At 46.0% G+C, this 19,390-nt stretch overlaps 1 protein-coding gene across 2 annotated transcripts in view; it reads right to left on the reverse strand.

The window, feature by feature from the left end:
- Positions 1-488: 488 nt before the first annotated feature.
- Positions 489-19,390, reverse strand: part of PASD1 (PAS domain containing repressor 1) — a 75,374-nt gene continuing 56,472 nt past the window's right edge. For both annotated transcript variants that reach the window (XM_032769455.2, XM_032769456.1), the window contains 10 exons: positions 19,022-19,103; positions 15,883-16,006; positions 13,763-13,872; positions 12,511-12,597; positions 11,486-11,644; positions 8,097-8,309; positions 7,076-7,278; positions 5,927-6,019; positions 3,971-4,181; positions 489-2,095 (listed from right to left, as the gene is read on the reverse strand). In XM_032769455.2, coding sequence (XP_032625346.1) covers positions 1,925-2,095; positions 3,971-4,181; positions 5,927-6,019; positions 7,076-7,278; positions 8,097-8,309; positions 11,486-11,644; positions 12,511-12,597; positions 13,763-13,872; positions 15,883-16,006; positions 19,022-19,103 — 1,453 coding nt within the window. In that variant the 3' untranslated portion in view covers positions 489-1,924. The remainder of the gene's footprint in view (positions 2,096-3,970; positions 4,182-5,926; positions 6,020-7,075; positions 7,279-8,096; positions 8,310-11,485; positions 11,645-12,510; positions 12,598-13,762; positions 13,873-15,882; positions 16,007-19,021; positions 19,104-19,390) is intronic.

Genomic DNA, 19,390 nt, shown 5'->3' on the forward strand with positions numbered 1-19,390 from the left:
GCTGGACTGCAGCTGCCACCAGGGCAAAGTGGCTGAAAAGCAGCAGAGCTGCCTCACTGAGGATGCCTCGGGAAAGCCTGCTGGGGCTTGGGGCTGCTGTATGACCTAGGGGTGTGCAGGGGGTGGGGGGAAGTGTGGGGCCCTATGCCCAGTGAGCCCATGGTGCCTGAACAGCCTGTGGGAGCTGGCTTAAAATAAAGCATTCCTGCATGAACCCAGCTTTGGCAGCCCAACGGTGACCTACAGTCACCTTTTCCAAGCAGTGCTGAGCACAGCTCCACTGTGCACGATGAGCCAGCTGGCCCTCACCATGCTTTCAGCCTCATCTCTTTCTGCTCAACTACTCGAGGCTGGCACCCGAGCTCATGGTGATGGAGGGGTCCCAAAAGGGCCTAGAAAAAGCAGATTGATGAGATTAGCTCGAGGTTAGACAATAACCTCACCCTAAACTCTAGTCCAAGTGCCACCCCAATGTTAGGACTTTGCCATTGCTTTAAGGCAGTACCCAAGCACTGTCTCAGAAAGCTGCTCTTAATGGCATAAATTGTCTTCAGCGTTTGGGATCGAGCATGACCCAAATCTAACACTCAGTTCCTAAAGAAAAAAAAAAATCTAAAAATTAAATAGTCATTTTCCTTTGGAAAGACACAAACAGTAGGGCCACTTTACTATACACCCACTGAGGAATAGACATTTTGTCAGTTCATAAATATACACATATAGTTAAAAAGTGAGAATTTACAAAAATACAATTTATTGCTAACCCTATAGGCTTGGGCTATCACTTGGGTCATTGTTAGTATAAATTTCAGCTTTGCCAAATTGAAACACGAACTAGCAAAACCACAAAGTTTGCCTTCATCTGATTTTCAGGTGTAAAGAAACATGCACTACACGGTCCAGTGGAAAAACGTAAGGACTCCTTGCCAGTGCACCCTGAAAAATACTTGGCTACAGGGAATAAAAACATATAAATTTATCTGCACACGTATCATATTAATGGTGCTGTCAGTTGGTATAACAACAGTACGAAATTTAGGCAAGAGTGGTGTTACAGAAATTAGCAGCATTATCCAATCATCTGAAAAAAACCAATTCTGGGATTGAGGTATAGGAAAAAAGGAAAACAAAATCCACAATGAACTTACTACAACATAGTGAATTATGTACATGATAATTAAATGGGATCCTGCTGATTCTGACAGTTTTCCGTGTTCCAAACACTGGTCTTAAATTCACAGTGACTTTCAGCAACATTTAAAACGAGCATCCATGTCCTGAATTGAAAATATTTTCTCAGTTGCAAAGCAATCTTTGCACTGATCTGATTAATAACATGCCTGAAGTTAGAAATCCATATTGCAGTCCAAAGGAATTATCCTGCTGTGCTGTCTAAGGACATATGGCTTAGTGACCAATATCAGCCACATATGACTTCAGAGATCATTTTCCTACCTAAGTCAACCATTTTTGATCAACAAGTCTCTAACCGCCTTTGCAGATTAGCTTTGGCAGGCAAGAGCACCACAACCAGTTCCTACTATCCTGATTTTAGCCTCCAAATACTTTTAGCATTTAGTAGCCCCTCTTGACAGGACGTACGTGAACGGGCGTTCTAGCTGTTCACAGTGAAACTGTGTTTAGTCGAACGGTTCTGGGGCTTCATGAATAGAGACTTTGCTTTGATACTGTCATTGTGCAGCATCAAGGACTGAATACATAAAAATGGTAATCAACAAGGTACCATAGCTGATCCTGCTCTCCTGCTGGGACCTTCCTCCATGCTGCCATGTTTCTCTCTGGGCTAACCCTCACCCCTTTGGCACATGAGGAGGGCCGACTCTCCTCGAATTTCCGTCCTTCCCCTGACTCCTGCTCAACACAGCAGCTTGCGACTCGTCACCTTCTCCTCATGCCCTGGCTTTCAGGGCAGCTGAATTTCAGGCAGGTCCTGTAAGTTGCAGGACTGACCCTGCGGATGGTGGCTTTGCTGCTGTGGATGGAGGAAGTAGCCCATAGTATTCTGCTGCGGTGTATGAGATGGCTGGAAAATACGCTGATTTTGACTCCCTGGGACCGACTCGGGGGCTTGCATCTGTAGAAAGAAAATGCGATACAATCAGACGGGTTTCTCAGCAAACGCAGATTCACCTTGTGCTCTGATCTAGCTTCTTCTGGCTGTTCAACGCAGTGCCCTGGAAAGGGTTGGGCTGATTCTGGACGAGGCTATCAAAGGAACATACAGTGCAGAGTCTGGGAGCAAAAAGAAGGGATTATATAATAATCCCATCAAGATGTGGACTAAGACAAATTCAGCACAGGCACAGAGACAGTGTTTTACAAGGGATAACTCCTTAATTCATCCTCATAGCACTTGTGGAAGGGTTGGTGCGTTCATCCCCATTTTGTGAAAAATGCAGGTCCTCAAGTTTCAATTACCCCGAGGGCCTAAATTTTCAACATAACCACGAGTTTCCGGGCACTCAGTTTGGATGCCAAAGTTATTTGCACTCCTTAAACCACAGACAATCAAGTACCCAACCCGTGGAGCTAGTGCTACGATTGCCAAACCCACAGGGAAGCCTACGGGAAGGCTCCAGTCTGGGTGAGTGCAATTGTCAACAACTACTACTGAAGTCTAGAAGCCTTCGCAAGACCGGCTCCCTCCTCCTCCTGCGAGGAGTGATGGCTGGGAAATCTGCATAGTGATAGCTCCAGGAGCCTGCTCCCATCCCCCCTGCACAAGGCAACTCAGCTGGGTTCTGAGGGGCCATGGTGCCTGGCCGCAGTAAGCCTCTGCGGGATAGCCAGCCCATGGCATGTTTCTGGTGGGGTTGAAGTCTGAGCTCACAGTGGACAGAAATTCTCATCTTTGCAAAGAAATACCCAGTCATGCAGCGTGACACATGAATGGGGCATGGAAAATAAAGGTGATCGGCAACCCAGCCAAACGGTCTGAGTGTGACGCAGCTGTGGATTTACTGTGACTTTGGACATGTCACTTGACTTCTCACAAGCTCAGTTTTGCTGTTTTTCACAAAATGGGCATGAACGCACCAACCCTTCCACAAGTGCTACGAGGATGAATTAAGGAGTTATCCCTTGTAAAACACTGTCTCTGTGCCTGTGCTGAATTTGTCTTAGTCCACATCTTGATGGGATTACTATGTAATCCCTTCTTTTTCAACCAGCCCTGCAGCATAACTAGTTCCACCTGTAGCTGATCTCTTCCCATTACTTTGCTACACACCTCCATACATACGACCCATTACACTTACGGCTTTGTAAACCCACTCAGTTTTTGAGAGAATGAAAACTGTTTTCAATGATTAATTAGCCTCAGTGATTCCTTCCACGAACTGTTTTATCAGCTGGGCACAATCCTTGCTCTTGAAAATCAAATCTGCCTTCGCGAAAGGTTTGCTCGGTGGCCCAATTAATTCTTTGAATAAAGAGCAGCGTGTGGCTGGTTTAAAAAAACACCACCACAGTCTGCTAGGGTCACCAGACAGCAAATGTGAAAAATCAGGACAAGGGGTAATAGGAGCCTATATAAGAAAAAGATCCCAAAATCAGGACTGTCTCTATAAAATCAGGACATCTGGTCACCCTGCAGTCTGCTCAGATACTACAGGCACATGCGGCCAGATTTTCAAAAGTGCTTTGGACCCAGCAACTCCCACTGCTTAACATTCCCGGCCAGATTTTCCAAAAAGCCCCATGTACTGGGTGCTGAGCTGCATTTGAAAAATTTGGTGCCTAAATGAGAGTTAAAGTTCTTCTGAAAACATGGTCTCAACTGTGCTGACCATTTTTGGAAATTCTGGTGATACAGGGCAGGCTGTAGGTGTGTCTAGGTACAGTGGAGATGGGAGTCATGAAAGATAAGACAGACAGATTCAAGTCACGTATGAGCCATTCCTTCTAAACTGTCTGACTGACATTTACAAACCCCGCCCAAGTATACTACCTGCAGGTAGAGATGCTGCTGCTGAACCTGCTGTTGGGGTGGCCATTGGTGGAGATGAACCGGAGGTTGCGTCTGGTGGGAAGTGAAGTTGGCCTGCGGAATCATGACCGAAGGGGTAAATACAGGAGAAGGGGCAGGAGCTCTCACTGTGCTACACGTAATTGGCTGCATCTGTAATGGAGGAGGCAGCATCTGCTGTTCTGGAACAAATCTGTAAATAGAAGGGAAATAAAACACTAATAGAAGGTAAACAATGTATCAGCATGAGAATAAATGCCAGAGAACGACGCTGATTAAAACAAAGCAAAATGCAGTCTGGAAAAATAACCAGAAAATGTACCAGACTAGCCGCAAAAATCTCCCATCAAGGGCAACAGCTAACCTGTGCCTCCCCAAACAGCCTGACATGGTCCTGCTCACGCTTTGCCCCCATGCCCTCTCCTTCAGTTCTCTTCCATGGCCCAGGCTGCAGGGACTGAGGGTGGCTGGCACTGGGCACTGGCTGCCCAGCCAGCACTCGGACTGCATCACCAGGAGCTGGGGAAGTGGGGGGACCTCAGGCACAAGTGGAGGGGCAGGGGCTAGCCTCCCATAATGGCTGGGTCACCGGCCGCCCATGTCTTCCACGTCCTTTATCAGTATAATGATGTGGAACTCATACTGGAACTCCACATGTGAGAACAAGAGTATCTGATTTGGAGAAGCTGATGGTTCTGCTGTATGGTTGCACCCCCACCGAAACCGTGAGTCTTGTGACTTGGTCAGTTTAAATAAGAGTTTCGTCAATTCACGGATCCCAAGCCAGAAGGACCATTGTGATCACCTAGTCCGATCTCCCGTATAGCACAGGTCAGAGAACTGCCCAACATAATCCCCAGAGCAGATCTATTAGGAAAACATCCAATCATCATATTAACATTGTCAGTGATGGAGAATCCACCAGGATCCTTGGTAAATTGTTCCAATGGTTAATTACTCTCACCATTAAAAATCTATACATATTTTCAGTCTGAATTTGTCTAGATTCAACTTCCAGCCATTGGATTGTGTTATGCCTGTCTCCGCTAGACTGAAGAGCCTATTAGTAAATATTTTCCCCCATGTAAATACATACAGACTGTAATCAAGTCACCCTTTAACCTTTTCTTTGTTAAGCTAAATAGCTGGAGCTCTTTGCTCAATGAAACAACCACATCCATTGGCGTACTTAGATGTAAAGCTCTCTGGGGCAGGGACCAATACTTCATAGTATGTTAGAACAGTGCCTAGTGCAATAGGGGTAGCATCTCTGGGTGCTACTGAAATAACAACAATAGAAATAAGGTGATTAGGACTAAACAACTGCGGCAGCAAAACCTTGAAAGGTGTGCAGCTGTGTTAAGATGAACAAGTTCGAACACAGCAAAGAGTTTACCTATGCCAATGGGCAGCAGTACAGTAACAATGCTTCTCTTTCTCTAGTACAGTCAGTATAGAGCTGGACAGGGAACGTATTTTATTTCCCGTGAACATTTCTCAAGAAACATTTTTTCATTTCTGTCAAAAACTTTGAATTTTGAGAAGAATGGTGAAAAACCAGAACTGGAACATTGTCGGTTTTCTGAAACTGAACGCCGCAAATGGTTGCCAACCCCTCCCCCACAAAATGTCAGATTTTAGTTTTCAATAAAAGCCTGAAAAAGCTGGACGAGAACTGAAATTTACATGGAAAATTTTCTATTTCATTGAAGGAAGTTTTTCATTAAAAAAAAAAATCCAACATCAATTTTTTTGGTTCAACCAGCTCTAGTTACTTACCTCTTTACCACTGATTTTTTTTTCTTTTTTGGTAGCCAAGATTTTTGATCATTTTCATGACCTCGAAAAGACCCCCAATAAGATCTTGCACGTGGACAAAGCCGCTGAAGAGAAAGCTCACTGCTGAGATAGTGTACAGTAGGAACAGGGAAGACTTACTTTGCTTGCTGTCTGCCAGCACTGTTTTGTGATGACTGATTACTGCCATTAGCACTCGGCATCAAGGCTTGGACCGGCTGATCTAACAACATCCTACGGCAGAATGAAAATATGGCACAGTCAGAAAAGGTATTTGTTTTTTCCTACGTTCAGATTCTTCACACTCAATCTCTAGTACCCTAGTAAAAGCTGTGTGAAAGCTCTCAAATCTTCACTAACTCATTCCATCCAAGATTATGGACCTGAATGGTTATGTGCATATAATGTAAGATCACAATTTTATCATCTGCTCTAAAGAGACAACAGCTATGAGTTGAAACATCTAAGCCTTTTCAGATCACAAATGTTTAACTGAGCTTGTTAAAATTATGATGTTCCACCCGCGTGCAAATTAAGCATCCAGTTCTTTCATTTGCTTTGGACACGAACACACGTTTAGCCGGCATCTGCCCACAGAAGAGTTCCAGGTGCCTCACAACACATACCAACAGTGTTTGCATGCTAGTTTCGGGAGCTGGGTTGGGTGGTGATGGGGCTGGGGCTGTAAAGTGTATAGCACACAACAATATTCGGGCCAAATTCCATCCTGGATTACATGGGAATTTGACCTTAACATGTTTAATAATCTAAAGCCTCTTTAAGACAGAAAGGCCTCCAGGCAACGTTTTTTAAAGGGCCTGATCCTGTAAGACCTTTTGAAAGGGCCTGATTCTGCGAGCCCTTTATCTAACCAATATCTGCTAAGACTTCACGAGCGTTCTGCACGTGGATGGCTAGCAGGACTGCACTGAAAAGGGCTATTTCCAGGGCATCCATCCTGGCAGGAGAACGAATATTCTGGAGTTCCTGGGAACTAAGAGAAAACTATGCAAAGCGCTAGTTTTGCCTCTTTATTCCCCTGAAACCAAAAGCTCAGCTCCCTCTGACCGAAGCAAGACATATAGGTACATCCCGTGCCTAAAAACCTGTTAGGTTATATGGGAGGCATATGTATGGAGGCATTAGTAAAGCTTTAGCAAAGCATTAGTAAAACATAGCTCCTGACTTGTAGAATGAAAGCCAAGACTTCACTGCTGCCCAGTCTAGTGCACAGTGATATGTTCCTCCCACTCAGACCTCATCAGGTGCCAGCACTGACTGCATTCCTACCTTAGACTCCTATCTTGGCTGTAGTCAGACGGTTGTTGCCTTTCGCTCATTTCCGTTGGCATCTGAGCAGAGACAGTGATGGGATGAGTTTGGGAAAACACCATGGGGCTATTGTAGAGGGGCATCGAAATGCTTGTCTGCGCTGGCAGACATGTTTGCTGTGCCTGGCTGCCTCTCATTAAGTGCTGCTGCTGCTGCTGCATCTGAGACATAAAAAAATTTCCCCGTTAGCTGAGTCAACTCCATGGCAGAGACCATCTACCTTTAACGTGCAGTTAGAAGAAGACTGTGTGACAATGGCACTTTCTGCTCCCTGAATACAACAGGGGACAGGCAGCAGATCTGGTGAGTGCAAACAGCATGTCTGCAGTAGGGCTCCCTCAGTGGCCATTGTGCAGGTGCTGAGAGACTTTGCTATAAAAATAAGTTGTCTTTTCAAAATCAGACTATAACAGAAGGGGGCGCGCAGCACAGATGTGATGGAAGGAAGGCGCCTATAGCGGGAGAAGGTGACTGAAAAATCTGGAGCCCTCACTAACAGATACTTGTACTTCCTCTATGAATATGCCTTCTTCTCCCTGAGTTATAGCAGTGTAAGTCCCAATGATTACTCCTGAGCTACTCCAGATAGTCTCTGATCTAACTAAGAGCAGAACTGGAATCAGAGGTTCCCTTAGGTCTAACACCATTAGGCCATTACATCTCTAGATACTACAGCAAAGTGAGATCACCTACATTCATCATGTGAAACAAAGTAACATCTTAAAGCTGATTAGTGACGCACGTCCCACTCACTGCAGCATGAAACCTAGACTCAGGAGGCACGAGGAGAATTGCGCTCATGGAGTGGGGGTAAAGTGGAGGGAGTCACAGGGCCCGGCCATCAGCACTCATCCAGCCAAGTCAGGTGGAGTTGCCCTGGGGACAGATCTGTTCCTAAACGAGCTGCCATGCAGTAATTACAAGAGCCATTTATAAAGAACATTCAATTGCTATTGAAGAAAACCAAGAAGTTAGCAACCTGTGAGGAAGTGACACAAGGTTCCCTGAGGAATGGATGTGGTGACGGTAAGTGTGGGGTACTGTAGTGTTTGGATCCCATAAGGCCTTGCTGCTGAGGCTTCTTGGCTGTGGCCTGTCTGGTCGCCCCAGGCTGCTGTGGTTGGGATGGCCTTCTTGGGCTCTGTTGCTGTATGTTGTTAAAGACTAAGGGCATAGGTTGTTGCATCAGCATCTGTAAGAAAGAGATGCATGAGCTGGTACAGCAGTTTATGCATTTAATTTTTTAATGCATCTTCCTGACTATGCTACAGTAAGTTCTCATGCAATGTACACTATTGCGGGTGCAAAAGACAGTGAAGATCTATTAAATCGATACATTAACATAAATTGTGCTGGATTCTGTATACCCAGTAAAACCAGGTCCTTTGCCACGGCTTAGCAACGTGGTATGGAGCTACAGACAGTTTCCCTTCTAGTTCACTAGCTCTAATGAAGCCTTATCAAGTCAAAACTGAAAGTCACTGGAATCTGATGGCTTTTGCGAAACAACTGGAACCTGCAGTCCAGATGTTGGTCTGTGGGTGCCTATATCACAAAACTCACCACAGGGGGATCAGCCTCAACAGAGAAGAAGGACTAAAGGAACACGGATACTTATCTAAACCACCATTTCTAGTTGCTGAGCCTGTATTCTTTACTCATGCAATCTTCCCATGTGTACCAACATGGGCTTTCATGCATGTGGCTATTTTCAGTATACAAACCCAATATTACAATGGAGAAGGCCATGTTTGCCAGTGGAATCTGGTAAATTCTGCAGCAGTGAAGTGATTGATATACAGAGCTGGTTTTTATTTTTTCCCCTAACATATTTGTTAAGGAGTAGATCTAATTTGTGTCAATTCTTTGTCAGCTATTCCCCAAACCTATATTTTTGGCACTGTAGTTTGATTGAATTTTTACCAGCCCACCAGACTCTTCTCCATATTTGACTGACTCATTGGTGAATGATACCCTTATAGAATGACCAGCTGTACTTTTCTCTCGTTCAGCCTCTTTGATACTTAGACTAGTGAACATCTAAATTAAAAGTGCATGCACATTAAAGTGATGGCAACCATGCACAGTAAATCTGATCAGATTATAATTAGTAAAGTTCAGCTCTCAGTTTGTAAAACTGGATTATTTTTCAGTATATTTGTACATTGTCGACTTTTGGATAAAAGGATGAAATGGACGCAGTCACTATTGTTCTAGCTGCACCACAGTTTGTTAAAATGAGTGACAAATCCAATGCATGGATTAAACACAAAATAATCTATGCTGCATGTGTGCTTTAATGTCACAAAACAACTTTACACCAGGGGTGATTTGCAGTTAGCTCTTTTTTTTAAAAAAAAAGGAGATCACAGGACAGTCTGTAGATATCAAAAAATTTCCCGTGTAAATCATTTCTGGAGAATAGTCCATTTCCAGAATTAAAGCTTACTCAGTTATTCCAGTGTCACCAAACTCTGGATATCTGAAGAGCATTTTCTTTCTCATGTTGTGCTGTCATTAATTTTAGTGTCACATCTAATTATTTCTTTCATGGTGTAATATAACAGGTGAAGAGTCATCATTGCCTTCCTTAGTGTCATATTTGATTCAAATAGCCACCTCTCCTTAATTAGAGGACGCTTTTTTCCAAAAATTGGCATCAATTATGATGCACTGGCTCTCACTAGCAGGACATATCCTGTGTAATACTATGAACCATATATGTCCTCTAATTTCCTTAGGAAGAATCTGGACCTGCTTTCTAAACCTATTGTGTTCAAACACAACATTAAGAGAGAACAGAAAAGCAACCTTTGAGAACCTCATAACACGATAAAACCCTGTTACCTGGCTTCCCAAATAAATATTGCAAATAGTCTGTGACCATTCAGAGCCAGTGAATAGTATGATACAGAATTCTTTCATTTCACCCAGAAATGCTCACATCAAAGCTGAAAACTAGTCTGTTGTTTTATGGAATTGTATGGCAGTTAAGGATACAGGGCATGGTGCAATGCTGTGAATTGCTTTATTCAAGTTATTGCAGGATGAGTCTGTGCAAATGATACTTTTATTGCAAATTGTGGATATTTTATGCAGTGGTCAATATGGAACACAAATACTGTATTTTCTCAAACAGCAAAGCACGTTATCTTCCATAATAGCATCACCGTCTACTGTAGTTCTTCATACTGTAATGAGCCACTAGGGGAAGCTACGAGGTAATTTTATTCCAGACAGTTTAAGAGATTAAATAAAGAATTAAGAAAAAGTAACTCTGGGAGTAAGGTTGTAAATTCCCCATCCCTGACTTGAAGAGCTCAGTGATGGAGTTTCCTCTGTGAAAGCTTCTAACTGGAATAAAGCTAGTCACTTGCTGACCTTTAACAGCACATGATTTCTTCTAGAGGAAACCTGTCTGAAGTCTTTGTAATGGCTAGAACCTACTGGTGCCAACTACAGTAATTATTGAAATAGCCACTAGATGGTGCTTAATCTTTAGCCATAAATGCACTGTCTCTTTGGTACTTAAGTGACATACAGCAGTTGAAAGGAGCATTAAACAACAACGTTCCAACAATCTCACTTGTTCCCCTGGGCGTGTTGGGCTGGGTGGGTTGTTGCTTTAATCTTCTCCCTTCCTTCTTTCTTTCTACTCCTTCCCCTCTGCAATCCTATATGCCAATTTCTGGCAAACTGGCCCCGTATATTTCACGTTAGGGTATATAACAATCACACCCAGTGAGAGAGTGTTTTCAGAATGCTCAGGACTCGATTGTACCGTGTTAGCTGGGCCACAGTGTCTCCAACTCATACACTGTGACAGTCAACATACATAAAGCAGCTGCAGCAGAATCATAAAATACAATAAGAGAGTGAACTGTGAATAACAGAAAATCAAATGTTCGCTTGTGCCCAAATAGTTAGGTGGAATCCATGACCACCCCAATCCTATTAACCCAGTCAGTTTTAGCTGGAAATCTGCTACTGAGCTTCTGCAGTCTTACCCGATCATTCAAACTTCAAGCTGTTCTGAGTAGGTGACTTTTTATTAGACATAAACTTTGGGAATTTTTTGACTTGGCACAATCACCAATTTGATATTTAAACATCAGGGAAGCAAGAACCTCCAGCCCTGCTGCTACAAACACTAAACCGTCCCTTCTTTCAGGAATGATCACAGTTCAGCAGTTCTAGACCTTAGGAATGCATTGCCGGTGGTGCTCATTTCTCATTTTTTCCTTGTGGCAGGAGAGAAAATGCCCCACCAGTCTGGACCCTCCTGACAGTTAAGATAAAATCAAATGGTACTTTGGGCCCAGGGAATCAGACATGGAGAGCGGGAGACACTGGAACAGATTCACATACCTGCAGATTGGAATCTTGCACTAGTTGGAGCTGCTCTTTGATAACATGGAGCTCTTCTTGCTGTGTCTTGATGTCAGCTTGCAGTATGCGAGTCCTCTCCTCCAGCTGTTCTTTCAGTTGATGCATCATCCCTAACTGGGCTGGGAAGTGGTACACTGGCTGCAGAGAACAGAAAACGCACCTAAGCTGGAAGAACTAATATTGCTGCTGACTCCAGAAATGCGAATGCAGGACAGACTGCGTCTCAAAATATGGGGAGCTGCCCCCATGGAAAAGACTATATTGGAAAATTACATATTGGACACTTGCAAGTCGATGCACCACTGCGTTACTAGACTCTCATGCCGGTGTTCCACCACCAAGCATAGATGTAGAGTAACCCAGTGGAGAATCAGATTTTAATTATTTTTCTTTACTTGTACTGAAAAGAATGGCAAAATGGCAGGAGCTTGCTATTAGCCTTACGGTGGAAGGCGCTTCACTCTAAAAATGATTCTGAATGGGCTATAGACCCGATGCAGCTCCTGGAAAAGTCAATGGAAAAACTGAGCCTCAAGTAAGAGCTCAGTCATGAGCCACCTTATACACATGTAAGGAGTAAGGGGCTGTAAGGTGTCCCCTGATGCCTCTGTGCAGGTACCCACATCAGCAGCCTGTGTGCACGGTCAAGAGCCGTTCCTCCCTCTACAGCAAGTAGCTTGCTAAGCTAAAACTAGTATCATTCATATCACAGAGCGCTCAGGAACTGTCACCGGCACGGCCTGCCTGCATATGCTTCTCTGATGGGCCGCTCGATGGCACAGACACAGTTAAAATAACCTGGGAGAATGCTGTTGCTGGAACCACAACAAAGGTCTCCAGCTCACAAAACTGGTTCATCCAGCAATGAGGTAAAGCGCTGCTAACTCAAACCTTAGCTGAGTCTCTTGGGCAATGATTTCAGATCGCTCCTCATGCTACAATAATGTTACAATCTGCTGGCCATGCAAGGGCTAATGTGATCTTAACAAAACCAAACCACGTACCATCACAGCTTGCTGCGAGGAGATTGTTGGCTGGGCCACATGGTGCTGAGTGAGATGTTCAGCGGATGCCTGAGGAGTTACTATTGCCTGGGGAAGAGAACAACGGTTTGGTTTCAACCACAGTGTACCTGACATAAGGGCCAAGAGAGTTACCGAGGGCCAGATCTACACCAAAGGCAAATGTGTTACCCCGAGGGGCTCCCGCTGTCCAAGCATCAGCGCCGGCCAAATACAAGGGAAGACACGCCCATTCTATCTTGCTGAATTCTTCTCATTTCTGAGACCTTTTACTTCCTGAGTGTGCCACACATTTACCATCGGAGAGACGGTTCCATGTGGGGCTGGAATAAGTGACCGACTGGCAGTTTTACCAATTGAAACAGGTGCCAACCATTCCCTTGGGGACAAAGCGAGCCCTCGGTAATTCCACAGGAGGCAGCACAGCTGGAAGGATGAATCTGGCCTCTTCCACTTACCGCTGATAATTGCAAGTCCTTGTTTGAAAATTCTCTTTCTGGATGAAACCCTCTTACCCACACAAACCCTGAGAAAACTGGGCTTCGCCTGAGTCTGGGCAAACAAAAGTCAACCCCAGGCACCACGAGGCCAGCGTGTAAGCCTGCAGTGCCACCTCCTCCAGGTACTCAGCCAGTCTATGGCCTGGGATAGCAGGCATGTTTCCCCCACCACACTGGCCTGGGCTACTGTAGCTACTTGAGCAACACAAGCACGGATGCTGTTGCCTATGCAGAGTTGTAGTGCAGACTGCTCTGCTGTGCTCCACAACCCCGTGTTGCTGCTCTGCTGTGCGTCATCTCAAGCACTGTGTGAGGGCTGTAAGCTAGCCCACCTTACCAGGGAGAAAAATAATAAATAATATATGCAGATATACCTATTGCATAGAACTGGGAGGGAGCCTGAAAGATCACTGAGTCCAGCCCCTGACTTCACTAGCAGGACCAAGTATTGAGTTTGCCCCAGATCTCTAAGGAGTCCCCTCAAGGATTGAACTAACAACCCTGGATCTAGGAGACTAATGCTCAAACCACTGAGCTACCCCTCCCCTGCTAAGAAGCTTAATAGATTCATAAGGCCAGAAGGAAGCACCAGCCCAGCTACTTGGCTCTCCTGTGTATCACAGGCCACCAACACTTCCCCCGCCCCTAGCCCAACACCCACTGCCAAAATCACTGTTTCCCCCTTGCAGTGCCAAGCGCACACTGGAAAGGCTGTCATTCGCAGGGTTATCTACCTGTGTGCTCCCGCTCGAGGCCAGCCTCAGAGACGCCTTCTCCTGTTGACCCATTGGCACTGATTGCCTGGTGGGAGTGCTGGCCTCCGTGTGCCGCATGGATGATGTGGCTGCAAAAGAGAAGCTCCTTTTAGATGAAGTAACAGTATGAGGCCATCAGACGTGCTCTCCTATTCTAACAGAACCGAGAGGAGTGGAGGCGTGGCAGGCCCAGCTGCTACCCAGCGCCCCAAGACACTGCTGAATCTCACAAAAATATCTGCTCTAGCAATTGCCTAAATGTGGCAAAGAAAGCAAGAGGATTGCAGTCAATGACCATGCACAGTCCATGAGTCACATCAAGCTGAACTGCTGCCCCGACCTGCTTACCCATCGTCTCCCCTGTTCCTTCTAGGAAGGGTGGGTTGTTTTTGATGATAATGCTCCATTTCAACATTCTCTCCACGGTGTTTCTCCAGATGAGCCAGACCACATGAGCCCCACAAAGCTACACAAGCTTCCCCACATGTGCATCGAGCCAGACCATCTCTGCACTGAAACCCACTCTGAATATACCACTGCACGAATAGGGACCCCAGGCTTGCTTTCAATACCACAGTGCATTATATGCATGTAACATCTCTGTGAGTCCTCGTCCTTAGCCCAAATGTGACAAGGTGAGATCCCAGCCATGTCGCTCTGCATGTCAGGAGGCCAGTCTCCCAGATCTTCCTGGGCACTGACTCTCCTCCATTCAGGAAGTGAGGGACCAACTCTTAAATGTCTGACCAGGTTAGATTTGCACATGCGGCCTCTGCAGTACTTAGCCCTCAAACTAAGACAGTAATGATGAGCTGGGCAGACAGACAGGCAGTTTCTACTGAAATGGATAAAGCGGAGGCATTTTTTAAGGGAATTCACAGACATGTCACATTAAATTCCAGTATCTTGTTGCTTCAGTGTGATTCACTGACTATCCAGTGTGATTCTCAGCAGGAAGGCTAGAACGCTACACATCCCCCCCAAACTTTCCCCCATTGTCACCCCTGGGGCAGCAGAAGCAGCGGGGCTGCTTTAACCCGTGTGACCTACACCTGCCCTGAGCAGAGAATAAATGACACAGCTGTTAAAATGCCAACACTGCTCTACCACCCTCGAGTGCCTGCAGTTGCTACGGTACCCAGTGGAACTGCACCAGTGGGGAATTTTAGGGGCAAATGCCTAGTGTAGACACATTGTAGGCTGGTCCCTCCCACCCCCTCTGCTCATTTAATAGTCACCTCTTTCTCTGACGCTTGGTATCAGAGCCTTCTTCTCACACAACCTTCCTCTATCTCTGCACTCACTGGCTCTTGCCCCATGCCCAATCACAGCCCAAACCCCACCTGTCTGGCTGCATGGACGACATATATTTCCACCGCCGATGCAGTATCTAGGCGTCTTCACAGGGGAAAGGCGGACCACCAAGAAGGCCAAAACTCTGCCTATTAACTCCTCTCACAAGCACTGGGCTCTTGGGCTTTGGCTTCACAGCTTAAAAAAGGGGGTTTTACAGTGAGATAACCAAAGCATGTTAGCGAACCCACTGCAAAATCCCAGCGGAGATGAGGCTCTGAACCTCTGTGAACGAGTGAGGCTAGGCCCATGCTAAACTTCCGTCCAGGATTGGCCTTGTCTAGTTTATCATGCGGTAAAACTGCAGATGCCTTGTCTGCATTCTGCTTTCACAGCCGGGTGACTACCGCGCAGTAGCTGTCATATGATAAAAACACACCATTTCTTTGTCAGTGAAGACGCAGCCTTGGTGGCTACCTTCACTAACCCTGGGAGCTTCGCTATGGTACAGTTGCTGGGAAAGGCCGGCGCATTCAGAGGCCAAAGGTGCTCCCATCCTGGTACCCTGGGAACCCCAAAAGTGTCAAAGGGGGCTACTCTGGGTTCAGATGGCTGTGACAGATATAAACTAGTCAATCGGCAGACTGTCTCCTCACACGGTTTTTTAGGTCTCTTGATATAGTTTAAAACTTCCAACCGAGATTTGAGGTGTAGGGATTTTTTAAGCGGTTCCATACGTTTTGCCAATACGTTAGTATGGTACCTCGCCTTTGCTGGGATCTATCAAAGCTGACTAGGGTACATACATGCTGAGTCGGAGAGTGCGGTGTGTGAAGATCGCCGGGAGCTAGGTGAGGATACAGACACTCTTTCCCTGCTGGTGTCTTGGTTGTTTCCACATTGCCTGATGTCTAGGTAACTATTGTGACTCTGCAGTGAATAAAACACAGATAGTAACATCCTTAGCAGCACAAAAGCAACAGCAGCTTGAACCTCCTTGAATCTTGCTCATGGCTCTTTCTCAGACAAAAATGGTGTTTAGTTCTTACAGGGCCACAGCTGCCGCTACAGAATTAATTTGGGTGATTGGAAATAACCAGCAGCTTGCCCAAAAGAACCTTAGGCCGGCTCCTTAGGGTATGTCTGCACTGCAGCCAGCGGTGGGACTGCAGCTGGGGTAGATGGGCCAGTGCTAGTTTTACCTGCGCTAGCACAGTTGAAAATCGCAGCTCAGATGTGGTGGCCCAGTCTTCAGCATGGGCCAGCAAGGAGAGTGCACACCCAGGGTCCCTGGCATGCTGGTACAGCCAGCGCTGAAGCCTGTGTTGCTGCATCTATATTGTTATTTTTAGCTGTGGTTGCGCAGGTCTGCCTACTGTGCTACGATTCTGCCTTGGACTGCAGTGCAGACATGCCCTTGGTGGCCCTAAGCACTAGCCCTGGAAGCCAGTGAGCACAACAATGTGCTCATTTGTAGATGTGACCCTCAGGTGCTCACCTAGCCGCCTTCCCTAGTAAGAGCTGAGCTCCTCGGTGGGCATGCCTTCTGCCTGCACCTGGTAAAACGGCTGCATGCGCACTCACAGTTCCCAGGACCCCTGTCTCAGATTTTGGGATGATGCAGATTCCTACCACATGGACCCATCCTTCTGAGCCTTGCAAGATGCCTCAAAGGAAGGCAACATTCTCCCACCCTCAGCTAAGCCTCCAGTGTGGCAAAGCCATCACATCACAGAGGGAAATTCCTCATCAGCTCCCCCTCACCCCCCTGGCTGGAGATCTGCTATAATACAGTGTACCTGAGAGGGCAGGCACAGGGTGACTTTGTGGCCAAGATACTGGTTGGGAACTTAGGAGATCTGAGTTCAATTCCCACCTCCATTGCACACCATCTGGGTAACCTCAGTATCACCCACCACCTCAGTTGTCAACCAAAGACAACACTCCCTCTGGTCTACTGAAACTCTAAGCACTTAGAGGCAGGGACTGTCTCTTCCTAGCTGTATCCATAGTGCCTAGCACAATGAGGCCTCTGGACATTCCTGTAATATAGATAGTTAATAATACTCCATGGTGCCTCATACACTAAGCCAATACCTGTGAGACTCAGAAAGGAGGAGGCTGGATGGGAAGGACACCACATCAACCCCAACCCTCTTTATGACACACTCTCCTCCTGCATTACAGGGTGCTGCCCTCTTGCTCCCATCGCTGCTGACTGCCAATAGACTGGTGTATAAATAGCAGCCTGCTTTTATTATTAGCTTCCTTCCACTCTGTTTCTCCAGGGATGTCCCAGCTCATTGGCTATGACACACTGGGCAGTGACTGGGGAATGAGTGAGTGACTGTGGCAGGAGCAGCTGGCTGGCTGGAAAAGGGAAAGATTTCATTTGTTGCAGATGTGGTGGGAGGGGGCTGGGAGGAAAACCAGACCAATTTTGGGGGATGTTGGCTCCAGCTTGATTAGCTTGTATAACCAATGCCAGATGGCGAGTGTCTGTTTAAGCTGAGATCCCTGCTCTCCTTACCCATGTGGGTAGCCACACTGACTCCAATGGAGCTACTCGAGTGAGTAAGGGGTCTGGCAAAATATTTGGAGAGGGGACTGGCCTAATCCCTGCCCTCTACACAATCACAACAGGAGCCCGAGGTCTTACACCAACAGGGCACTAAGAGGCTACTCAGCAGACTGTTTATGTACATTGAGGGCAAAGCAGCCCTCCTCTCATGCAACAGGACGGCCAAGCCAGGCACGTTCTCCACACTGTCTGCCAGCCTTCCACACCCATCCAGGTAGCTAATCATGCTAACCTCTCACCCCTCCTCCTCATTCTCCCCCTCCAATGGGAGAGAGTGTCCTTTTTTCATCCCTCCTGCCACTGGAGGCTGGCCAGGTTCAGTTCAAGGTCTGGGTAGTAATGTCTTGGCAATCAACAGGCATGGGAAAGAAAATGCAGGAAAGCAGTGCCCGGCAGGCCAGTGACAGCTGTTTGCTAGACTGAGTGTTCGCTTGAATGCAACAAAAGCTCTTTAAGACAGTAAACTATCCAGAATACACCATGGACTGTAACAAATCTAAATCACATACTCAGCAATCAGAGCCACTGTGCCCAAGCAGTCTGCTGTGTAGAGACCACAGTGTATTAAAGATTTATTATTATATACCAGCCCCCGCTACACCTCCCTGGAAATGGCTTCTCTAAAGTGATGTCTGAAGAGCTTTAAAGCCAACAGATTGATAACCCCAAACGATTACCCAATGAGCCACCTGCAATTACTTTGCAATGTCTTGTTTTGAAGCTATTCGGTGGATATACTCAAACGAAACTGAAATGACCCTGTTAACTGAGCATGAGTGACGATGCCTGATTGATCCAAACAACGGAAATTATTGCTATGATCACAGCTCTGCCCTCTCTCTGTATCCTGCCCAACCTTGCAAACATGGCTGAGAACTGAAAAAAAAAAATCAATAAATCATTCTTTTCCCTTCACTTCCTATCTTGTCTGATTACTCATGGTGAGTTAGCATAAAAGAGGCAGACACTGTGGTACTGATCTATAGTCAGTGTCTCGTATGTTGGTGGTACTGAGAGTTAGTACATCATTTACTATCTAACAAACTTCATTCTGCTCTCTGTAAAACTGCTTCTTTTCTTCTACTGAACTGAGGTGGCTAAAGATATAATTTGGGTAAAGGTCTCAGCGAGAGCGGGAGGATCTGACCTAGCAGTATAATAATGATGCAATTATTGAGTATGCATTGTCATAAACAAGCTATTTTAGTGCAATGCAGTGTTAAAATCCTCCTAGTGGGTTTGAAAGATAAAGAACTAGGCGGTTTGGAGGCTGAAGCGAGTAAAGTGAAACAAGGAAGGCATAGTCCATATGTTTTTCTACCATTAATGAGTTCCTTTTATTCGTTCCCTTCAGCTTGCACTACCTTCAAAGAAGAAGATGCCAATTCGATTGATGACTCTTCAAGGCCAAGATCTCTCCTTCTTTCAGCTCGAACCTCTGCATAACTACATTGGGGGAAAAAAAGAGAGACTTAGAACAAAATTCTTATTGCCTACTGGAAACGAAAAGTAGGCTGTGAAATAAAAACAATGGCTGCTTCCTTAATGATGCAAAGCTGATATACAGTTCTCTGAGGACCTCTTATTTTGTACCTGCAGCCAGAAGCAGCACCAAGGTTTTTGCCGCCCTAGGTGGCAGTGCTCCTCCTCTGTGCATTTGGCAGCGGGGGGGTCTTTCACATCTTTGGGGCACTTCAGCAACGGGCCCTTCACTTGCTCCAGGACCCACCACT

Source organism: Chelonoidis abingdonii, chromosome 8 (assembly GCF_003597395.2).
Source record: "Chelonoidis abingdonii isolate Lonesome George chromosome 8, CheloAbing_2.0, whole genome shotgun sequence".
Classification (NCBI taxonomy): domain Eukaryota; kingdom Metazoa; phylum Chordata; order Testudines; family Testudinidae; genus Chelonoidis; species Chelonoidis abingdonii.